Source organism: Hemitrygon akajei, chromosome 23 (genome assembly GCF_048418815.1).
Source record: "Hemitrygon akajei chromosome 23, sHemAka1.3, whole genome shotgun sequence".
NCBI lineage: Eukaryota > Metazoa > Chordata > Chondrichthyes > Myliobatiformes > Dasyatidae > Hemitrygon > Hemitrygon akajei.
The window spans coordinates 35,936,477-35,962,185 of NC_133146.1; the positions used below are offsets into that span (position 1 = coordinate 35,936,477).

The 25,709-nt window shown below is 39.0% G+C and overlaps 1 protein-coding gene across 1 annotated transcript; it reads left to right on the top strand.

Annotated features, from left to right (window-relative positions):
• Positions 1-732: 732 nt before the first annotated feature.
• LOC140715346 (interferon-induced protein with tetratricopeptide repeats 5-like) lies at positions 733-14,824 on the top strand. Its single transcript, XM_073027399.1, has 2 exons — positions 733-883; positions 12,009-14,824. The coding sequence occupies exons 1-2, from the start codon at positions 879-881 to the stop codon at positions 13,477-13,479; spliced, it is 1,476 nt and encodes a 491-aa protein (XP_072883500.1). The 5' UTR covers positions 733-878; the 3' UTR covers positions 13,480-14,824.
• The last annotated feature ends 10,885 nt before the right edge of the window (positions 14,825-25,709 follow it).

A 25,709-nucleotide genomic window follows, 5' to 3' on the forward strand; every position in this document is an offset into this window, starting at 1 on the left:
ACTCAATTGATGATTAAACTTGAAAGCGCCCTAACATTTACTATATGCTCCTGATACCTCTGATCCTGCACCCTGAAGCCACTGCACACAGATTTCAACTACCAGAGATGCCTCCAAATAACCAGGAAACCTTCACGGCTCTGAGACCGTCAAAGCTACAATGTTCCAGCTATCCTTCTAGAAATCTTAACGAATGCAGAGTGCAACGATAAAAAAAACTAATGAAACACTAAAACTAGCGATACAAGGATACTAAGCGGGTTAACAATATTATAATAGCAATGCTAACGATCTCAAGCATTGGCTTAAGTATTCAAATTAGCACATTTAAGAGCATCCAAGTGACCTTCAACATTCAACAAAAAAGTATAAATCGGGCAGCTTCTAACTTGACTAAACTGACCAAAGACAAAACGTGAATATGCAATTGTGCTGTTCGCTTCTAACATGCCCCAACCCACACATTACTCATAGTAAATGCGAAACACAATACAGGCACAAAATAGATACATGGCTCCTACATAGCCTTACAAAGAGAAATTTATTATCAGTGTAAAATTGTTGAAGCAAATGTAGATTCAAAAGACCAAAACTACCAGGTCGTATTCAGGTGAATCAATCAGCTTGAGCTTTGTTTGTTGTGAAACTAGGCTGTGATTATCATTGGCTCAGGTAATTTTGAGTCAGCCTGCACACTGACGTTGGATATAAGGAAGGAAGGTACATCTGAGTTTCACTTTCAGTGTCAATTCTCTTAACACTAAAGAAACAACTTACAAGTAATTGAGCTGGAAAATTTCAAAGCTTTGATTACCTTCTTTATTAGCTCGACATTAGAAGTGTAAAAGGAATTTGAGGTGGTTCCTTCAATCAAGAAAATGAGGTAAAGAACACTGTTACTCTTTCTGTGTATATGTTTTCCTGTAGAGCATTGTAACAAAATATGTTTTAATGTCAAATATATGTTTCCTCTTGGGCAGTCTCCTCGGGATTAAGGAAGACTTGATTTCACTCTCTATGCTCCTTCCGTAACTGGCACTAGGGTTTAGTGTGTTCCACAGTGTATCCTGAGTTCTCCTGTGTTGAGACTGTTGGCCCAGAAGTTCCCAAAAGTTAGTGGAGAGTTGCAAGCTTTCAGGAAGACTTTTAACATTTCCCTGAACCTTTCTGTCTGCAACACTGACACAATCCAGTCAGACACCATCTGTAGGCGGAAAACTATTGTTGATAGCTCGGATCAAACTCCAGCGTCAGGACTGTAGTGTGTACTTCCAGAGGACCTGCTCAACCCACTGACCTCTGCCAGCAGTTTCAGATTCCAGCATCTGCAGTTTCTTGTGTCTCCTTTCTCTCTTCCCACCTGGAAAGATTTTCTCTTGATAAAGCTCAGAATAACATGAAGCCTTCAGGAGTCATGAATGGTCATGCAGCTTCAAGGATGGGGATTTTAGCCTGGGAGGGGACTTTGGTGTTTATTAGTTTATTCTTTCAATGAGTCTGGATGACTTTGCAAAAAGCATATGGTGTAATCTTTGCAGCGCCAGGAACTGGCTAATATACAGTCTTTGAAGCATATTGGGCAGCAGGGATAAGCTAGTTAAGTTTATTTTATGCTGACTTTGACTTCTTGATGTTAGAGTCACAAAAAGGTACAGCACAGATACAGGCCCTTTGGCCCATCTAGTATATGCCAACCAATTTAAACTGGCCTCTGTCATCGACCTACACTGTTACCATATCCCTCCATACCCCTACCATCTACGTACCTATCCAAACTTCTCTTAAACGTTGAAATCGAGCTCACGTGCACCACTCGTGCTGGCAGCTCCTTCAACAATCTCACAGCCCTCTGAGTGAAGAAGTTTCCCCTCATGCTCCTCTTAAACATTTAAGCTCTCACCCTTTACCCATGAGCTCTGGTTGTAGTCCCACCCAACCTCAGTGGAAAATAATGTTCAAATATAATTTTCCTGCATCTGTCATCTATCTGTGATATTAATCCACCTTGTTTATTTTGCGTTTTCGTTTTTATTTCCCTCTGGACTGCTCCAGCTAAGCATTTTCACAACACCACATCCTTTGACTTTTTTTTTGTTTACATTCTTTGTCACGTACACGCAACCCTGTAAAAGTATCAGCAGCAATAGAACACACCTAGAATTTGATTTTGATGTTAAACTCTATTTATTACGTAGTAACTACTTAACACAGTAACTTAAACCAGGTAATTCAAAAGTTAGCGATGTTATACATATATGTGTGTAAATATAATTCCCAAACTCATTCAAATTCGGGTGGAAAATTTAAAGTCTTACGATGGTAAGGTAACAGAGTTCAGTACAATGCACAAAGTTGTTGTTGAGAGAGAGGGGTATTTGCAAATCAAGATAAAATCCACCATAGGAGAAGAACAAATAAACTGGTGCCGCTGTCTTCCGGCGTCAGCTCCGAACCACTCTTAAGTTACACAAACGTAGCTTATCAGAAAAGGGACCGCACCCAGGCACGGGTAAACACACCGGTAGCCTCCGCAAGGTCACCCTTCTACACACCATGATAGCCACTGATCGATCCTCAACCCACCCATGTGGGCTCTCCAAGGTTCCACTGTGTGTGTCTGGAGAAAGTTGTCTGACTTTGCTTAAATAAAACATGCTGCGAAGCAAACCATAACATCGAACTGTCCATCAAATAACTCCACCTCTCTTCACCATGGCAACCCAGAAGCAAGCAACAGTTCTGCAGTCGGTTTTCCTATCGCCTCTCTCTCTCTCTTTTAAAGGCACAGTCCACATCCAGCACATCTTGCTCTCTAAACTCTCCCTTTCACTCATTGATCAGGTCACCCCGTAGCAACCTAGTTTTACATCTCTTCTCACTTTACCCAGCCTGCAAGCTCAGCTAACTAATTTTCTCTCCTTTCTGACACTAACAAAAGATGTTCAAACTGAAATATTCTTTTTTTCCTTTTCAAACCTTTTTATTAATTTTTAAGAAAAACATAAGTAAAATATAAGTACAAAACATTTGAGAGTACATAATAGATTAATTAACAATCAAATATGTATTAATCAATACATAAAGTCTCCCAAACTCATAGTATAATGTAAAGGAATTAAGAAAAAAAAGAGAAACCCCCCCAAAAAAAAACAACTAAAAAAAAACTAAAAACTAACCAACATGGGCAATTGCATAATGTTAAATACATACAGTAGTGCCGATGACTCCCAACCTCCATCCACACAATTCAGGATAGTAACAATAATGTTCAGGATCAGACCATTTAATTCATATGAAAATGTTGAATAAATGGTCTCCAAGTTTCCTCAAATTTAACTGAAGAATCAAAAACCACACTTCTAATTTTTTCTAAACTCAAACAGGAAATAGTTTGAGAAAACCACTGAAATACAGTTGGAGGGTTAATTTCTTTCCAATTCAGTAAAATAGATCTTCTAGCCATTAGTGTAACAAATGCAATCATTCGTTGGGATGAAGCGGATAAACGCTTCTTATCTATCATTGGTAGACCAAAAATTGCGGTAAAAGGACGTGGTTGGAGATTAATATTTAAGACTCTTGAAATAATATTAAAAATATCTTTCCAATAGTTTTGTAAACAAGGACAAGACCAAAACATATGGGTCAACGAAGCAATATCAGAATGACATCTATCACAGGTTGGATTAACATAAGAATAAAATCGAGCAAGTTTATCTTTAGACATGTGAGCTCTATGTACAACCTTAAATTGTATTAGGGCATGTTTAGCACAGATAGAGGATGAGTTTACCAATGATAAAATTTTTTCCCATTGCTCATTAGATATAGGGCAATGCAATTCTTCCTGCCATTCCTTCTTAATTTTTTCTGATATATCTGGTTGTACATTAATAATCATATTATAAATGATAGCTACTAAGCCCTTTTGACAAGGATTAAGAGCTAAAATTCTTTCTGTAATGTCCAATGGACATTCTTTCGAAAAAGACTTTAGTTCATTATATAGAAAATTTCTAACTTGTAAATATCTAAAAAAATGGGTTTTAGATAAATTATATTTATTAGATAACTGTTCAAAGGACATAATGTTATCATCCAAAAACAGATCACGAAAACATGTTATACCTTTTGTTTTCGATAAAAGAAAAGCTTGATCTATAGATGATGGTCGGAAAAAGTAGTTAGATATTATAGGACTTGACAGCATAAACTTATTCAAACCAAAAATTTTACGAAATTGAAACCAGATTCGTAATGTATACTTGACTATAGGATTAGTTATCTGTTTATTCGTTTTGAATAACGAAAAAGGAAGTGAAGATCCTAAGATTGAGATCAATGAGAAATCTTGCACAGATTTACATTCCAAATTTACCCATTGTGGGCCAGCAACTGTAGCCGATTCTTGTGTCCAAAATATCAAATACCATATATTAACTGCCCAATAGTAAAATCTTAAATTTGGTAGAGCCAAGCCGCCCTCCTTCTTAGGCTTCTGTAAATATTTTTTACCTAGCCTAGGATTTTTGTTCTGCCACAAATACGAAGATATTTTAGAGTCAACTATATCAAAAAAAGATTTAGGAATAAAAATTGGTAATGCTTGAAATAGATATAGAAATTTAGGTAGTATCATCATCTTAATGGCATTAATTCTGCCTACCAAAGACAAAGATAGTGGGGACCACCTATTAGCAAGTTGCTTAATTTGATCTTTTAAAGGCAAAAAATTAGTTTTAAATAAATCTTTATGTTTTTTTAGTAATTTTAATACCTAAATAAGTAAAATAATCTGTAACAATTCTATATGGTACCTGATTATAAATTGAAGTATGCATATTTAATGGAAAAAGTTCACTCTTATTAAAATTCAATTTATATCCAGAAAAATTACTAAATTGAGCAAGCAAAGAAGAAATAGCAGGAATAGATCTTTCAGGGTCAGATATATATAATAACAAATCATCCGCATATAATGATACCTTATACATCGTCTCCCCACGGGTAATACCTAAAATATTGGGTGATTCACGAATAGCTATAGCCAAGGGTTCTAAAGCAATGTCAAATAATAAAGGGCTTAAAGGACAACCTTGCCTTGTGCCCCGAAATAACTGAAAAAAAGGGGATCTTTGATTATTGGTGAAGACCGAAGCTAAAGGTTTCTGATATATTAATTTAATCCATGATATAAATTTTGAACTAAAATTAAAATGTTGCAAAGTATTAAATAAATATGACCATTCGACTCTATCAAATGCTTTTTCGGCATCTAAAGAAATGACACATTCTGGGATTTTAGATGAAGAGGTATAAACAATATTAATTAATTTTCTAATGTTAAAAGATGAATAGCGATTTTTAATAAATCCAGTCTGATCCTCAGAAATAATCTGAGACAATATATTTTCTAATCTAATAGCCAAAATTTTACTAAAAATCTTAAAATCCGTATTCAACAAAGATATAGGCCGATAGGATGCACATTCAGTAGGGTCTTTATCTTTTTTAAGAATTAAGGAAATAGAAGCTTCATAAAAAGATTGTGGTAGTTTACCTATACTTAATGTATCTTTAAAAATTTTACAAAGCCAAGGAGAAAGTATGGAAGAAAAGGATTTTAAAAATTCTGCAGAAAAACCATCTGGACCCGAAGCTTTACCCGAGTTCATTGAGAAAATAGCCTTTTCTATTTCAGACTCCGTAATAGGTGTGTCCAAAAATACACTATCCTCAACAGTTACTTTTGGAATATTCAATTTCCTTAAGAATTCATTCATTATAGAAGAGTCCTTAGTACATTCTGATTGATATAAAGAATTATAAAAATCTTGGAAGGCTTTATTTATCTCTTTATGATCAATCGTCAAAGTACCATCTTGTTTGCGAATCTTAGTAATTTGTCGCTTATCCGAAACAATTTTCAATTGGTTAGCTAGTAGTTTACCAGACTTATTTCCATATGTATAGAATTGAGCTTTCGATTTAATTAACTGACTTTCAATCGAGGAGGTTAATAATAAACTATGCTCCATTTGAAGTTCCACCCTTTCTTTATAAAGTTCTTTACTAGGGGTCAATGAGTAGATCTTGTCAATTGCCTTAATTTTATCAACTAATGTTAATATTTTAGAATTAGTTCGTTTCCTAACTCCGGCAGAATATGAAATAATCTGTCCACGAATATATGCCTTAAAAGTATCCCACAAAATTCCACTAGAGATCTCTGCTGTAGAATTTATTGAGAAAAACAAATCAATTTGCTGTTTAATAAAGTTAACAAAGTCAGAGTCCTGCAGTAAAACAGGATTAAACCTCCAACCTTTAGTACTAATATATGAATCCGTCACCTTAATAGATAACTTCAAAGGTGCATGATCAGATATAGCAATAGAGTCATATTTGCAATCCATAACATCTATAAGTAAATGCTGATCAATGAAAAAGTAATCAATTCTTGAGTAATTATGATGCACATGGGAAAAGTATGAGAACTCTTTGTCATTAGGGTGTAGAAAACGCCAAATTTCACAAATAGCTGAATCAATCATAAAAGAATTAATAAGAGAAGCCGATTTGTTCGGAAAAGTTTGAGTGGGCTTGGATCTATCCATCAAAGGGTTTAGACAACAATTAAAATCCCCGCCCATTATCAATCTATATTGATTCAGATTAGGAAAGGATGTAAATAAGCATTTAAAAAATTCAGGACAGTATTTGGAGCATAAACATTAACTAAAACAACTTTTTGATTAAAAAGTAAACCAGTAATAAGCAAAAATCTACCTTGCAGATCTGAAATTGTTTCATGATGTATAAAAGCAGTTGATGAGTCTATAAAAATAGAAACACCTCTCACTTTGGCTTGCGAATTTGAGTGATACTGTTGGCCCTTCCAAAACCTAAACAATCGCTGACTATCCACCTTCCTTACATGAGTCTCTTGTACAAAAATAACATTAGCGTTCATTCTATGGAATACTTTGAATACTTTTTTCCGTTTGATCGGATGATTTAAACCATTAGTATTCCAAGAAACAAAGTTAATAGTCTTATCCATATTGACAATATATATTACAGTTAACATATAGGTTTGAAAGAAAAGTGAACTCATGAACCTGGAAGAAGGAAGTAAGTTCAAAGGGAAACCGGAAGTCACAGCACTGCAGCCAATTTTGTAGTTTCATATAAGCCCATGAAATAAAACTAAGCAAAAAGCAAGCGAAAAAAAGAAAAGAAAGAAAAATCCCCCTCCCACCACCCTCAAAACCCCAGGAAAAAAGCCAAAAAGAGGCAAGCGAGCGATCTAATACTAAAATTACCCCCTTGTCTCAAGACGGCAACTCGAACGTAACAAAGTTAAAAAAAATACAAACAACCCACATTATAAAAAAGGGTTGATATAGCAAAAGTTAAAATATAAAATTAGTGTTATAAATGTATATAAACAAAAGGGTTAAAAAAAAAGAATTAAAACAATAAATGAAAGTTTAAAACTTTCAAACACATCAAAACAGTTATGACGCGCCAAACACTGGAGTCTGTCGGGAAGAAGAAACGCCATTTTATTTTTTTCCCAATCTTAATATTCAAATGTTAAAAGTGTAAAAGAGAGCGTATATCGATTTTAAAAAAAAAGAAAAACAAAAAAGAAGAAAAAACCCTAATAGGTCATTTTCAACGCTAATAGATTAATAATATGAAAAAATATAAAGTCAGAATAAGCCCAGCAAAAAAAGAGAGCTTTAACCGTATGTAAGAAATACATGTAAACCGTATCAAAAAAAAACCCAAACGTCAATCTATAACAGATCCAAATCTATAGGCTAAATTACATTGGTCAGCCCGATAAAATGTCATTGTTCCAGGAAACCTTGAGCATCCGCTGGCGATTTAAACAGCCGAATAGTTCCATCTTGGAGGGTGACTCTCAGGTGTGCTGGAAATAGCAGCGCTTGCTTGTAGCCTTTATGGTGAAAATTCGACATAACCGATCTAAAAGCCAGTCTAGCCCGTAATACCTCCGGGCTATAGTCCTCCAGAATGTGAAAATTGAAGTTTTGATAGGTTATCATGCCTTTTTTACGAGCCGCACGAATCAGACGTTCTTTGATATGAGGATAATGGATTCTGAGGATTACGTGTCGTGGTTTCAGACTTGAATCTGCCTGAAATCGTGATACCCGATGTGCCCGATCGATTACCGGGGGATTATCCAGGACCTCTGCGCCCAGGACATCCACTAGAAATTTAGAGAAGAAAACGGTCAGATCACCGCTTTCAAATTTTTCCGGGATCCCAATTAACCGAAGATTTTGTCTTCGAGAGCGATTTTCCAAATCAGTAATTTTAACTTTATAACGATCCATCTGTTGAAACGTCGAAGTTTGCTCTTCTTGTATTTTTTCGATTATACGATCCTTCTTACGAGCGGCTTCTTCAAGAACCAAAATGCTTGCTTGTTGTTTTTGTGATTCCAGTGAAAGGGTCAGGAACTTTTCTTCGAGTGATTTCAAACGTTCGTCATACTGTGAAAACCTTACGAATAATTTTTTCTCCAGATCTTCAAATTTAGCTTCTATAAGCTTCACAACTGCTTCTAAAGTTATCGGTTCTTTCATCTGTTTCGGTTCTTTTGCTTTAGACATTTCAGCAAGTTGAGAATAATTCAAATAGTTTAAAAAGAAAAAGTCTATATGTTTAGACCCCTTTAGAATAAGTTTAAGGGGTGTTTGTAGGTTAAAAAAACGTAAAAGGTTTGGAGCAAAGCCTAGATGCGGTTTACTCCATGAGCGCCATCTTGAGACTCCCCCAAACTGAAATATTAGCTCTGTTCCTGCTAACGGATTTTTCTTACAAACCTGCTGGATATTTCCAGAATTTTCGGTATTTTAGATTTCCAGCAATGGTAGGCATTTATTGGCTTCCCATGGCTTGCAGCTTGGCCACTGGGCCTGTGAAGGCAGCCGCCTGTGTTGGCACATTGCAGGTTACTGCTGAGGTTCAGGTGGTTGTACTTCAGACAAATTGAAATAGGTTAAGCAATTAATGTTAGCTCTGAAAAATTATCTTGAATCTGAAGGAAATTTTGTTGCAGAGGGCATTCACCAATGCTGCAAAGAAAATTGAGGCAATGACGTGATTGTGTTTGATACCGGTCTTCAATGGAATTGTGTCTGCTGTAGAGACATGGGTTCGGACAACAGTTTTTAGACCAGCCCAATGTGTACTCATGATCAAAATGAATGTGTGTCGCAGCTGAGTTTGAGGACGGCACCTCAGAGTTCCTCCAGCGCAGAGAGAGGTCATGGTCCAATGGCAGAGGTGAGAGGGAGCCAACATGATTAGAGAACAGGCTTAGCGGCAGAGATCTAGAATATTTATCAGCTTAAGCCCAGATGTGCACATGCACATGCATGCATACACAGAGATTTACATACCCTTTCTTCAATCCTACCATCGTGATTCCTCACAACCACATTGAACACTAAACACAACAGGAAAAGAACAACCAATCAATGCAGTGCTAGGCACCAGGACCCTCAAGTTATGTCCTGCCATTGAATATTATCATGGCAGATCAATCAACGCTGGCCTTAGACCATTTGTATCAGTTCTCCAAAGGCCCAAATTTCTTGATATCTCTTTCACATATTTGACTATCTCCACAGCGACGATAACCAATGATTTGCCTGCTCCTCCATTGGGGCAGACAGTTCTAGGGAATCCCTAAAATAAATTTCTACACAGCACAGTTTTAAATATCCAGCCCCTAATTTTGTTAGTATGTCCACATATTCGTGACTCTTCCAACCTAGTAACAACATCTCAACATCTACAAAAATTTCTGGAACCAATACCCAGAAGATTGGGACGCAGCTGTTTCCCAGTTGAACCTACAGAGTATATCCAGTATTTTTGGTTTCTACTTTAGTTTTACAGCATCTGTGGTTTCTTTTTTTACTGATTCTCCTCTCAACATTTGCACTGTCAAGCAGAGTGAGGGTCTTGGTTATGTAAATAAGATCACTCATCATTCCTCAAAAGAGGAATAAAGATCCTCAAACTCTCTAGCCTCTCTTGGTAGGTCAATCCCCTCATTCCAGAATTTAGCCAGCTGCATTCCCTGCAATTATATCCTTTTTTAGTTAATGTATCCAAAAATCTGAGCAGTTTTCCAGATGTAAATTTCAATACTCTAGGAAAAACATCCCATTTCTTAAACTGACACTTCCTCAAATTGGGCGAAAATGCTGTTTGAATTCATAATCATTTGTTGGATCTGCCTGCTGACTTGTTGCTTTTGCCATGTATTCCCCTGCCAACAATTTGCCTTATCACCGCTGATGTCAATAGTGTCAGATGAGCCTCACCACTGAATTATTAACTTTCTCCAAAGTCGCGCTGTGGAGCCAAAAGCCTATGTTGAGAGTCTCCCACAGAACAAACTCACAGAAGTCCCTTTACTCGTATTGCCCGCACTCTGAAGGTTACTGTGCACGACCCACACCGTGCTTCTGAAGCTCCTCTTAGAAACATCCAAGCAGTAACAGGTCAGTGTGCTGACCATTTCATTTCATCTTTAAAATTTCCCTTTGTAACAGGCTTTACAATTACAATTAGGAGGGTGATGGACGCCTCTGAAGGTGGCATATTTAGTATCACAGTGAAGTCTGAATGTTTTATCTAATTGCTTTGAATCTATAAGAATACTTTTATAAAAGTTACTAGATTAGATGAGTAAATCAATGCTTTAAACAAGTGATAAAACTTCTAATTAAACTAAGCCCTTCAGACTGCACAGAATCCATATCCCTCCATTCTGTACACAGTCATTCCATTAAACAACCATTTAAACACCTCTATTGTATTTCCCTCCTCCACTACCATTGGCAACACATTTGAGGCACCCACCCACTCACTATGGGGAAAAAAAACTTGTCCTGCACATCTTCTTTGAATTTACCTCCTTTCCACGTGAATGTATGCCCTCGAATATTGACATTCTGCCTTTGGAGAACGAAAGCAGCTGTCTACTCCATGCTTCCCATAATGATAAAACCTTCCATCAGGTCTCTCCTCATTGCTTTGCTCATCCAGAGAAGACAACCTAAGTTTCTCCAACCTCTCCTTACAAAACATCCATGTATCCTGGTGAACCTCTTCTGCATCCTCTGCAAACCTCCACATCCTCTCAAACTGCAATGACCAGAAATCAATGAATAAATCTCTGACGTAACTTTCTGACTCTTGAACCCAACGGCTCCACAAATAAGGACAAGTATGCCATGTACCTTCTTCAGCACTCAATCATCCAGTGCTGCCAGCTTCAGTGAGCTACAAACTTGGAATCCAAGATCATTCTGTACATCAACACTGTGAAGGATTTTCCAGTCAACAGTGTACTCTTCTTTTACATTTGACCCCCCCCCCCCCCCAGTACAACTTTGGCAATTTTCAATAGTTGAACAGTTTCTATTAGTTCTGAAGATTAGCTCCGTTCCACTTGGAAGTTTTTTTGGAGGTAACCTATAGCAATGCTAGGATGAAGTTGATAGAAGTGCTGGGGAAATAACAGAAAATTCTTCAAACTGGCTTTCACTGGAACTGTCCCTGCAGCAGACACTTTGGTTCGGACCATTGAACGTAGGCATAATGATGCAGGTCCAAGAAGGAGGGGAATTTCTATTGCAGTTTGATGTGAGAAGGGTCTTTTATTGCTCCTCCCAGCAGTGTAATTTCATGGTCCCATGGCAATGAGGCAGGCAAGTCTGAAGTCCAGCTTCCATTGCCAAGGTTTAGCACATCCATCAGTGCAATTGCTTACAGAGACATAGACTCTTGCCCACACACACTCCTCAATCACACCATCATGAAATCCTGCCTCATTACCACACTGAGTACAATGACATGAGGTGAGGAATGCACCCAGCAAGACAGATCTGCTGACTGTTTTTGAGAGTGAAGGTCAAAGATAGATTTTCATGAATTTTATTCTCTTTCAGCAACACACCGAGAGATTTACTGAAAGAGAAGCTCGATCAACTTCAGTGTCACTTCACGTGGGGCCCCCAGAAGGAAACCATTGACTTGGAAGATATGATGTACAGATTGCAAGATTCTATAAGTCTAAATTTGAAGGAAAAAGCTCAGTCCTGCAACCAACTGGCTTTTGTAAACTGCCTGCAGGGCAACTATGAAGAAGCAATTCAAAACTTAAAAGAAACTGAAAGGATTCTGAGGGAGAACCATGAAGATGAATTTGAAAGAAGAAGCATCATCACCTATGGAAACTTTGCCTGGGTGCATTACCACATGGGACAACTGACCGAGGCCCAGTCCTATCTCGACAAGCTGGAGATGATCTGTAAACCGCTCAGTGATGGCCCTCACTATACAGCAATGATACCCGAGGTGTACGGGGAGAAGGGATGGTCATTGTTAAGATCTACAGCTCGATATTATGAGGAGGCAAAGGAATGCTTTGAGAAGGCTCTGGAAGAAGATCCTGATAATGTGCAATGGAACATGGGATATGCCACTATACTATTTCGGTTGGAAGCAATTTCTGGAACCAAAGAGAATCGTGAACAGAGACAGTCAGTGAAGTATCTGCGTCGTGTGTTAGAGCTTGATCCCGATGACTCGCTGGCCATGGTTCTGTTGGCTCTAAAACTTCAGGAGCTCAAGCAAAAGAAAGAAGCAAATGAATTAGTTGAACAAGCATTGCAGAAAACCCCTGATTATCCAAAAGTGCTTCGTAACGCTGCAAAATTTTACCGACAAAAAAAGGATGTGGAAAAAGCAATCATGTTGTTGAAGAAAGCATTAGAAATTTCCCCACATTCTAGCGTCCTGCATGACCAATTGGGCATGTGTTACAGAATCAAACTACTTGAATTGATTGCCAATCCTCTGAGCAAGGATCCTCAGAACCCTGAATTCCAACAAAAAAAAGAGTTGTTCAATCAATGCAAATATCACTTTGGAAAGGCATTTGAGCACCGTCCAAAGTCAGCTATTAAATCACAACTGGATTTTGCTGACATCTGTATTAGAAATGAAGAGTATTCCAAAGCAGAAGAGATCTATGGTGATCTGTTGAAATTAGTTGATATTCGTCCAGAAAGTATGCAGAAAATATATTTACAGGCTGGCCTATTTCAATTTTACCAGAGGAGGTCTGAATTTAATGCAATCAAGCTGTTCCAGAAAGCACTGAAGGTTAAGAATGATTCAAAGGTGTGGAAACAGTGTTATGAGCACTTGGAGAAAATTGCAGACAGGAGCCTTTGTAGGAATCCACATGATAGCGTGGCCCTTGGTGCCAGAGGGCTACTGCATCAGCTGGGCCACAACAAGTCCAAAGCTATTGAATGTTATGAAAAGGCCTTGGAGTTTGATCCTGGCAATGAAGAATATCTCAGCACTCTCTGTGAGCTACGCCTTTCCTTAGAGGACCGTAATGATATTTAAAGATGAACTGATTTTGTAAAATGTGGATCTATTTCTTTTAGCACAATGTCTCCCCTTATCACGACTTATTGATTGATTATTTACCCATGTGCATTGATCTGTTGTTTGAAAAGTGAATTGATTCCACTGGATCTAAGGACAGATTTGTAGGATTTCTTTACTACTTATATTTTGTTTTTGAATGAGAGTTTTATTTCTGTAGATTTAATTTTAGAAGACAGCCTTATTGTAACTGTACCTAACCCCTGTGTTTTCTTTTCAATGACATTCTTTAGACATTCAATTAAATCTGAAAAGAAAGTAAGTTGAGAGTATGGAATTACAACAAACACAACCAAGTCCTGACCGGATTTCACATCACTTTGTTTAATGCAGTATTCTATGAACTTAAGTGGAAATTGATGTAGAGTCTGTGTCTGCTTTGACTAAATGAATGGAATGGAAGCTACATGTTCTTGGCAGCATGGATTCAGCATGCTCAGGTTGGAGAAAGATTGAAGGTGTGTAGGATTTAAACCTCCACGATCTATCTAACCATTTCAGACTGCACAGCACGTAACCTGTTATTTTTCTGACATTGGTGAGCCTTTCTAAGTCTCTTAAAAGTCCTTATTATATCAAGCTCTGCCCTCCACTGCCTTAAAACTTCCTCCATTCACCTTAAACAGGTGTCCTTTAGCTTTTTGCCATTGCCACCCTGGCTGCCCACTCTTATCAATGCCACTCATAATTGTTTTACACTTCTATGAAGTTGCCACTCATTCTCTGACACTGCCAGGAGAAAAGCCCTAGCTTGTCTTCATGCTTCCTCTTAAGCCATGTTCTCTAATGCAAATGGCATCCTGGTAAATTTCCTATGCACCCTTTTTAAATTTTCCACATCCTTCATTTAATGAGGTTACAGAAATTGAACAAAAGATTCCAATTGCGATTTTACCAGAGTATTATAGAACTGCAACATTACCTCACAGCTCTTAAACTCAGTCCACTGACTAAGAAAAGCCAATACTACCTGCTATTGAGACTACCTGCATCTCAATATCACCAAGACCAAGGAGATGGTGGTGGACTTTAGGAGATCTAGGCCTCATATGGAGCCAGTGATCATTAATGGAGAATGTGTGGAGCAGGTTAAGACCTACAAGTATCTGGGAGTACAGTTAGACGAGAAGCTAGACTGGACTGCCAACACAGATGCCTTGTGCAGGAAGGCACAGAGTCGACTGTACTTCCTTAGAAGGTTGGCGTCATTCAATGTCTGTAGTGAGATGCTGAAGATGTTCTATAGGTCAGTTGTGGAGAGCGCCCTCTTCTTTGTGGTGGCGTATTGGGGAGGAAGCATTAAGAAGAGGGATGCCTCACGTCGTAATAAGCTGGTAAGGAAGGCAGGCTCTGTCGTGGGCAAAGTACTGGAGAGTTTAACATCGGTTGCTGAGTGAAGGGCGCTGAGTAGGCTACGGTCAATTATGGAAAACTCTGAACATCCTCTACATAGCACCATCCAGAGACAGAGAAGCAGTTTCAGCGACAGGTTACTGTCGATGCAATGCTCCTCAGACAGGATGAAGAGGTCAATACTCCCCAATGCCATTAGGCTTTACAATTCTACCGCCAGGACTTAAGAACTTTTTAAAAGCTATTATTAGTGCTTTTTGAGATAGTGATTTGGATGCATATCATATTTTTTGCTGAGTTAAGTATTGTATGTGGTTAGTTTTGCTACAACAAGTGTATGGGACATTGGAAAAAAGTTGAATTTCCCCATGGGGATGAATAAAGTATCTATCTATCTATCTATCTAATACAACATATAGCTCCTTAACCATCCCATCTACTTGCGTGGCAACTTTCAGTTTTCCAAAGTGCATCACTTCACACTTTTCTGAGTTGAACTTCATCTTCCATTCTCTGCCCAACTCTATATCCTGTCAAGGTCCTGTTGTAACTGTGACAACCTTCTACTCTACAGTATTAATAACACTTCTAACCTTCATGTCATCTGAAAGATTAATAATTCATTCCTCCACTTCCTCATCAAAGTCACTTATAAAAGTCACAAAAAAACACTGGCCCCAGAACACCATCAGACACTGACCTCCAGTGAGAATACACTCCATCTACCACCACAGTCTGCCTTTTGTGGACAAGCCAATTCCGAATCCACACAGCCATGTCTTCTTCATAACACACTGAATGAGCCTAACATATTGAAGCAAGATAAACTTAATCCTCTCTTCCTCAGTTTTTACTTCTGACTACACTCTTCTGAGGAATCAAAATCTCCATCCCACCCTCACAGTGTGGCAGGAAAAACTGTTAGATAGGGAAGTTGTTAGATAAGGATTCCTGAATGACTTGCCTGCATAACAGACACCCATGATCCTCCCTGCCTGCTCCCATGATCCTCCCTGCCTGCTGACACCTAATCTACAATGTGGTCTGCACCCAAACATGCCACCCACACATTTCCCAGCCTCATGAATGCACCCCAGGCTTCAAAATACAGAGCTCAGGCTGCTGCAGGTGGTGACACTTTTTGCACCTGTGGTTGTCTGGAATATTGTCAACAGACATGATTTCCCACAGTTTGCTATCCTGAGGCAAAGTAGGGTAGATAAATCCTCAGCGCTTGATAAGCTGCTTCCTCAGACCCTATGGGAGGCAGGTGCAGAAACTACCAGATGCTAGCGGAGATATTTAAATCATCCTTAGCGACATAAAGGGTAGCAGAGGATTGGAAGATAGCCAATGTTGTTCTGCTGTTTAGGAAAGGCTCTAAATGTAAACCAGGAAATTTTAGGCTGGTGAGCCTGACGTCAGCTGTGTGAAAATTATTGTATGGTATTCTCAGAGACCCGAATATATGAGTATTTGGAAAGACAGCGACTGATTAGGGATAGTCAACATGACTTCATGCATGTGTTACGTTCCCCAGTAACCGGGTGACTTACCAGCAAAGATAGATAGGTCCGCTGAAGCCTGATGCTACTATTTTCAAACGTTTTATTTATAAAGGGGCACAAACGTATGGTTAATACAAAACATTCAGATCATATACATTGTCAAAACTCAATCTAAAGCACAGGTGTAGTAATAATCAATCAAAAATTAGCTCTACCATTGTCTAGGGGATACTGAGTCCAATTGGGTATAAGAGTCACTCAAAGTCTGCAGGCTTCCCCATTTCGGGAACCACTGACATTTCACGTGTTGGAGAGAGAGAAAAGGAACACTTGCCCGTCGTCCTTGTGAGGCAAATCCCTGCTGTTAGTTAAAGCGGTTTTTCCTTTTGGGTCCAGCCACAGACTCCCGATCCGGAATCTAACACACGTGGCTTCCTTCAGAATGGCTTCCCGCTCCGACGGGAAGCACTATCGTGTCTTCTTCGTGTGTCTCCTTGGTGCGTCTGAGGCCCCGCCTCGGCAGCCCACCTTTTATCTGGACTGGCAGGGTTGTAGATGTCCATCAGGGTAGGGAGGTGAGGCAATCTTTCCCCCATCACCCATCTCACATTGCCCTTAGGGTTTGCATGTAGTCCAATTCCTTATCCACAAAGGTGTCTCCCAAGACAATGGCTATGTCCAAGGCTTTTGTCTGGCTGAGCGGCCAGCCCACATTCCAAACTGTAAGGCTCTCTCTCTTGAGATTCTCACAAAGGAGGGGGCTGAGGTCATGACACATGGTAGGTTGTGTTGAACCAAACTTAGAAAGGTTTTCAAGGAAGTTGCCAGGGAAGTTGATGTTAACTATAAGGATTTTAGCAATGCATTTGACAAGGTCCCACACTGGATGCTAGTCAAGAAGGATAAGTTACTCAGCATTCATGATGAGTTAGTAAATTGGATTAGGCAATAATTTTGTGGTATAAAGCCAGAGAATGGTAGTAGATGGTTGCCTCTCTGACTGGAGGTCCGTAACTAATGGATTGCCTGGGGGGATCTGTGCTGGGTCTGTTGCTGTTCATCATCTATACCAATGATTTGGATGATAATGTGATAACTGCATCAGCAAATTTGTAGATGACATCCAGATTGTGGGTGTAGTGGACAGCGAGGAAGACCAACAGAGCTTGTAGCATGTCTGGACCAGGGCTGAAAGATGGCAGGTGGAATTTAATGCAGACCAGTGTGACTTGTTGCACTTTGATTGGACCAACCAGGATAGGTCTTACACAGTGAACGGTAGGAATGTGGTAGAGTCAAGGGATCTGGGAATACAGGCCCATAATACATAGAAAGTGGCATCCCAAGTTGATTGGGCCGTAAATGAAGTTTTTGGCACATTGATCTTCATCAAGGTATAGTGAAGTGGAGATGGGATGTTATTTTGAAGTTGTACAGTGTGTTGGTGAAGCCTAATTTGGTCATGTACCTGCAGAAAATTATGAAAATAAGGTTGAAAGGATACAGAGGAATTTTAAAAGGACATTGCCAGGACTGGAGGACAGAAGTTACAATGAAAAATTGAGTAAGTTAGGACTTTAGTCCTTATAAACATAGAAGACTGAGGGGGAAATTTGTTAGAGGAATACAAAATGATGAGAGGTATAGATAGGGAAAATGCCAACACTGAGGTTGAGTAGCAGTCATGGTTACGGGTGAAAGCTAAGGAGAACATGAGGTGACACTTCTTCACTCAGAGGGTCACGAGAGTGCAGACTGTGCTGTCAGCATAAGTGGTGCATGCGAGCTTGATTTCAACACTTAAGATAAGTTTAGACAGGTATGTGAATGGTAAGGGCATGCAGGGCTATGGTCCTGTTTCAGGTCTGTGGGAGTAGGCAGTATAAATGGTTCAGCATGAACTAGATGGGCAGAATGGCCTGTATCTGTTTTGTACTTTTCATGACTCTATGACTAAATGACTCTATATGTCACCATATACAACACTGAGATTCATTTTCTTGTGGGCATTCACAGTAAATACAAGGAATACAATAGAGTCAGTGAAAGACTGTCCCCCACAGGACAGAAAAACAATCAATGTACAAAAGACAACAAATTATGAAAATACAACATGAAAAAAGGAAATTAAAACAAATATAATAACATGGATGATTTGAAATTAGACACCACTTCATCGGTAAAGCTAAAGCAACTATTTCAGATATGCCACCCATCCACTCTCTACATCAGCAGTTTGATATCAGACCCCCCCCCCGATATATTGAGCTAATAAAAGTAGTAAAGTGGGCGAGGGCTGCTTCAACGCCAGGGCCAAATGGTGTTCCATACAAACTCTACAAAAACATGCCAAGAGTCCTGAACTTCTTATGGAAACAGATGAAGATGGTCCAGAAGAGTAAATATTCCTAGAGTGTAGCAGCAGGAAGGAGGAATTCTAATTCCTAATGAAAAAGATTCTTCAGAAGTTGGACAGTTCCAGCAAATAAATCTATTAAACGTTGAAGGGAAAATATTTTTCAGTGTCAGAGCACAAAGGCTGTCTACTTATCCGGAGAAAAACAACTTCATCGACACCCACGTGCAGAAGGCAGGGATGCCGGGTTTCTCTGACTGCCTGGAACACACAAGTATAACTTGGCATCAAATACAAACTGCTAAAAGGGGAAGAAAAGACCTCCATGTCTTGTTCTTAGACCTAGCCAATGCCTTTGGGTTGGCCTCACATAATCTCCTGTGGTCTTCATTTGAATTCTTCTGTGTAGCAGAATGTGTTACAACCCTGGTCAAAACATACTTCCAAGATCTTCACTTCTCATTAATAATCACAGAGTGCAACACAGTCTGGTGGCCTGTGGAGATAGGCATAATGGCAGGTTGCACCATCTCTCTGCCATGGTAATGGAAGTAATCATTAGAGCATCTAGATGGGTAGTAAGAGGAGAACGACTAAAGTCAGGACTATGCCTACCACCAGTCTGGGCTTTTATGGATGATTTAATGATCCTGACAACTACCATCCCATGTACCAAATAGTTGCTTGAGAAGTTCCATTCGAACATCAAATGGGCCCGAGTGACGATTAAAACAAAGAAGTCTAGGAGCATTTCTATAGTCAAGGGAAGGCTGGTTGATTATAAGTGCCAGGTGGATGGGAAAGTAATTCTGACTGTGTCAGAAATGCTAGTTAAAAGCTTGGGGCATTAGTATGATGTGAACCTCAGTGATACAAATCAAGTGAAACTGCTGAGAGAAGAAAGCATCAAAGGGCTTAAAGCCAGTGATTAGAACTTGCTGTCATGAAACCTCAAGTTCTGGTGTCTTCAGTTTGGATTGCTCCCTCGGGTGTTTTGGCCACTGACTCTGTATGAAGTCCCCATCACTCATGTTGAAAAGCTGGAGAGGACAGGTAGTTCCTTCATTAAGAATTGGATGGGCCTACCAAGATCGCTAAGTAACATCCTATTTTTATGCCTATGTCATGACACAACCACATGATACTTGTGCGCTTCACCTAAAGTAAACACAAAGTTAGACTCACATTTCTGACTTCCATGTCTTCCTTTAAATTAGTTTAATGTTTTGAAGTTACAAAACCTAACAGGAAGAAGTCAAAATAAGATTGTGGGTGAAGGGAAAGGATACAAGTTGACATGTGACAGGTGAATCTAGACGAGGGGGAGGGTGGATGGGTAGCAGAGCAGGGAATGATGTGAGAAGCTGGGAGGGTGATCGGTTGAAAAGATACAGGGCTGAACAAAAAGGAACTTAATAGGAGAGGATAATGGACTGTGCAAGAAAGGGAAGGAGGAGGTGATGGACAGGTGAGGAGAAGAGAAGAAGTAAAAGGTGAGATAGAATGAGGAATGAAAAAAGAGAGGAGAAGGAGGGGGAATAGTTTGTACTCCTTTTGCTCCCCCACCTTCATATTCTGGCTTCTTCTCCCCTTCCTCTCCAGTCCTGAATTAGAGTCTCAGTCCGTAGCATCAACTGCTTATTCTTCTTCACAGATGCTGCCTGATCTGTTGTGTTCCTCCAATACTTTATGTTGTGATCTGAATTCAGTTTGAGGAAACTGCTGATATTCTATTTCTGACAGAAAGTAGTTCTCTTTAGCCCCAGCTCACAGATGATGCATATGTGAAACAGGTCTGGTCCTGTCACAAAGCCCACAAATAATTTTAAAAGTATCATCTTGATGCTTTCTTTTTTTTAAAAAAAGACATCTCTTTTTTCCATTTTCAGAATGAAAAGAAAACACATTAGATCATCCATAGGTTTGAAAGTGCAACAAAGTTAAAGGGAAATAAAATACATACAAAACCAAAAGAAAAAAAAAACGCACACAAAAAAGGAAACACCCCTCCATTAAAAAAGCAGTCAATTCAGTTTGTTACTTCCATCATCCTGAATATTGTTCTCCAGAAACTTGTAGAAAATGTCCCAAATTTCCTGAAATTTGCCAAGTTTGTTTTTTGTGATGTAGCTTATCTTTTCTAGAGCAATATAAGAAGTCATTCCTTTCAGCCACTGTGAGAGTCCACTGGTTGTTGATTTCTTCCATGAATAGACTTTGCAGCATTTGCCTTCCAAAAAACAAAATTAAGCAGAGACCTTACATTTTTGGAGGTTACAAAGTCCTTTGGATAAATGTTTAGAATACATAATTTAGGATCAAGGGGCACCTTTTTTCTAATAATCTGACTAATCAAATCCGGCACCTTCTTCCAGAAGCAGATTACCTGGGATCACTCCCATGTACAATGGAACAGACACCCTTTTTGGTGATTACATTTAATGCCCGTGTCTGGAATGTTGGGATTAAAGTGATGCAACCTGACTGGAGTAATGAGCTGTCTGGTTATCCATTTGTATCATAGTAATTCAGAATGAGTGTTCACTGATTGGGTTTGAACTAACAAACAAGCTTCTGACCACTCTTTTTCTGACAGATTCTCATGCAAATCAATTCTCCATGCTTGTGGTATGTCGTTTGATGACTCTTTTCATTTACTTGCAAACAAATTGTATAAAACAGACACATGTCCCCTAGCTTCACATAATTTCAGAGTGAAGTCTTCTAGGGTAGATAAAGGAGGGAGCTTCAAACTGTAACCTTGCCTGGACACGATAAAACTTCGCAACTGAAGGTATTTAAAAAAGTGTTTTGTTGGAATTCCATATGTGGCCTTGAGTTCTTCAAATGACATAAACATATTGCCATTATAAAGGTCAGACACCTTAGCTATGCCTCGGGTCAACCAAGTTTTAAAGCCAGGGTCTGATCTGCCGGGCTGGAAGCTATCATTACCAAAGATAGGAGTGAACTGGGATAACTGTGATATCTCTCCCAAAAGTGCAAGAGCATCGTGCCAAACCATCATTGTATTTTTTAAGGAAGGGCTTTTAGTTTGTTTGACCAGTTTTTTCTTATCTGCTGAATGCATATATAGTTCTAGAGGGATATTGATCGACTGGGATTCATTTGAGACCCAGGGTAGGGATTAGTCCTTAACAAAGTAAAACATTCCTGCTCTAATTTGGGCCACCCAGAAATACTATATAAGATTTGGTAGCTGTAAGCTGCCTCTATCATACCATAAATATAACAGGGAAAGCCTGAGTCTTGGACATCTATTATTCCAGATGAAATTAGAAAAATTGTTTTAATAAATAAAAGAAAGATGATGGAGGAGAAAGTGGGATAGATTGGAAAAGGTACAGGAACTTTGGCAAAATTGACATTTTTAGAATTTTTTTTGCATCCAATCAAAGATATGGGCAATTTCGTCCATCTGTTTATAAACTGAATAACTGAGTCTGTGAGAGGGTTATAATTAGTTGGGATAATTTTAACATCCAAATAAGTAAAACCCTGTTCTGACACCATAAATGGAATTTGAAGTGGGGGATTGAGTCTCTCATTTTTATCCATGAATAATATTGCAGATTTGTTATTGTTTATTTAAAGCCTACAAAAGTACCAAAAGTACTTCTCAGGTCAATTAAGGCGGGTAATATTTGTTTCAAGTTGGAGCAAAACAAAATTACATCATCCACGTACAGGGCTATGCGATATTCTATATCTCCTATAGTTATTCCTGCTATGTTAGCCTGTTTTCGAATTGCCATAGCAAGTGGCTTAATGGCCAGGACAAACCAGAGGTGAGATTGGGGACAGCCCTGTCTTGTTCCTTGTTGAAGTTTAAAAGGTGCCAAGAAAAGTCCGTTAGTTAAAATTTCAGCCTGTGGGTTAGAATAAAGAAGCTGTATCCACCTTAGAAATTTCCCCCTATATAAAATCTTTCTAAGACTTTAAATAGATACTGCCACTCCACTCTGTTGAAGGCTTTCTCGGCAGCCAATGACAGAATAGTGCTATCAGAGCTTCCATATTTTTCATAAAGTATATTTAGCACTCTTCGAATGTTGTGGAAGCCCTGCCTTCCCTTACCAAATCCATTTTGGTCAGAGTGGCTCCAGCCTCCTAGCTAATACCTTACAGAGAATTTTGAGATCATTGTTCAGAAGTGAGATTGGTCTATAAGATCCACACAGGGAATGTGGTTTTCCAGGCTTTAACAGTAGTGTAATTGCTGCCATATTAAGGGGGTGGGGAAGGGATCCAGTGTCAAATGACTCCTGATACATATCTGACAGAGGTGGTATTAGTTTAGTCTTAAAGATTTTATATATTTCAATCAGAATTCCATCGGGCCCAGGAGTTTTCCCTCCCTTCATGTTAGTTATAGCTTCAGACGATTCTTTAGCCTATAAGTTAAACTCCAGCGAGGTCAAGGACATTTCATCCAGGGGTGTAAATTCTAACAAGTCCAGAAATTCCTTTTGTATTTGTGGAGCTGAACCTGAATATTCTGAGTTATACAGATATTGGTAAAATCTCAAAAAGATATTCTTCATTTCTTTTGGGTCAGCAGATGTCAACCCCTCATCTGATTGTATGGAGTTTAGTGCCCTTTCTGTTTGTATCTGTTTGATGCGCCAGGTCAGGAGTTTACTAGCCATTTCACCATGCTCAAAATAGGATTGCTTCAGTCTCATCAGACGTCTTATTGCCTTATTAATGGACAATGCATTATATTTAGCTCTCAGTTTGTTAAGTTCTGCAAATAGCTGTTGAGAGGGATTTGGAATATTTCAGATTCAGCCTCTTTTATTCTTTTTTCAAGTTGTTCTATTTCCAATGTAAAAGATTTATGTTTAAAGCTGGTAAAGCTAATCATTGAACTCTTAGAAAAGCTTTAAAGGCTTCCCACCTTACAGCAACAGATGTCTGGTCCGTATTAATTCCAAAATAGTAGTCTATCTGTTCTCCAATAAACTCTGGATCCCAAAGCCAAATCGTTTGACGCCGCCATCTTGAGGAGTAATGTAAAGCGTTAGGCAGGTTCCAAGTGAATGAAACCGGGGCGTGATCTGAAATTATTATGCTGTCATACCAACAGCTTGTAATTGTGGATGTTAAAGCAGCTGAAACTAAGTAATAATCAGTTCTGGAAAAGGTCTGGCAAGTGCTAGGATAGCAGGAAAAAGTTAGTTTATCCGGGTACTTCCTTCTCCACACATCAACTAAATTGAAGTTTTCAGCGCATTTGCAATAACTCTTTTCTTGTCGGATGGTGAGAGGTATCTATCCCATTAGATCTGTCCAGTTCAGGTCGAAGTGCACAGTTGAAATCACCACCTACAATAAGATAGCCCGGCAGAGCAGCTAATGATAGAAACAAATGTCTGAATAAAGCTGGACTGTCATCATTTGTCCCATACACATTGACCAAATTAAGCCTGACTGAGAAAATTTCACATTGAATAATAAGGTATCTGCCAGATTGGTCTTCTGTAACATTGACAAGGTGGAAAGGCACCGATTTATGTACAAGGGTAATTACCCCACCCCCCGAGAGTGTGAACTTAAAGAGGCTGAAAATAACCCGGCCATCTCCTCCCTACTCTAACTACATCCTCAGAGGTTAAATGGGTCTCCTGCAGAAAAACCATTTTGTCTTTTAACTGTCTTACCCTACTCATAACTCTTCTTCCTCTCCTCCTTTTTCTTCCAGTTCATATGCATTCTGGGTGTATTACGGGCCCCCGCAGGATGTATAATTAATCTCATTAGCTAGCAGTGCCGCAAACTGCTTTTCTGCCCTGATCTTGTCACATGGTTTCCAAGTAATTGCATCCCCAATTACATTGATTACATCTGCATCATTTGTAAGACGGAGGTCTTCTTGTTTAAGAATACTAATTACCGCATGCTTAACTTTTAATAATTGCCGGTTTTCTCGTCTGCCATTTCCAAATTTTCCTTTACATGAATCATAGCCTGTAGTTGTTTACTGAAATCTCGAAGTTCAATCGTTTCCACGTTTCCATTTTATAATCTGAGTGTAGACAATTCACTTTTCCTTTTGTAACTTTGTAATAAGTTCCTCCATTTTCCCATCTCTTTTCCAATTCACGGCTGTTCTTATTGAGTACTTCTATTTGTTGTTGGAGTTCTGCACAGTTACCCTGGGTTTCAACCACGTTTCTTGTATACATAAAATCTGAGGTTTTCCTTAAATTCTGATACACATTTCTTAAATTCTTGACCATTAGCGATAAGACACCTTGCATTCCATTGTAACACTGCCATTAATATCCTGCTTCCCCTGCCTGTGAACTGTTTGATCCTCCATTCAGCGTTTCTTCGACTACTTCCCACCTAAGCCCTGTAATACCAAGATACTTTCCTGCAGACTTGACTATAATTTTAACTTTTTCAGTTCTTCTGTTTGTTTGCGCTGAACAGTTAATTGCATCTACCATAAACAGTATGAAATCCTTTCTACTCATTATAAGTGTATCCTTATTTATCATCTCACAGCCTCACAATTCACCGGTTTATTATTCCCTGCATTTGGCTGCTTGGTAGTCCTCTCCTTTTCAGCCAGTCCTTTCACTGCCTCTGCGGAACTTGAGTTACTTTTACATGTTGTATCTCAGCTGCACCCTCGATCAGCTGCACTGTGTTCCTCACCACAATTGTAGCATTTCAGCCTAGCGCTCGCCTCACATTTCCCGTATTCATGTTCTCCAGCGCATCTCCCACATCTTCGTTTCCCTCTGCAGACCGCCGCAACATGCCCGAATTTCTGACATTTAAAGCATCTTACAGGCAGTGCAATATATATTCTGACCTCGTAACACATATACCCGAAATAAACTTTAGTCGGCAGTCTCTCTTCATCAAAGTTAATCAAAATCGATAACTATCACACTTTTTCCCGTTTCATGTAACTTTCAAACGTTTGGCAATAATTT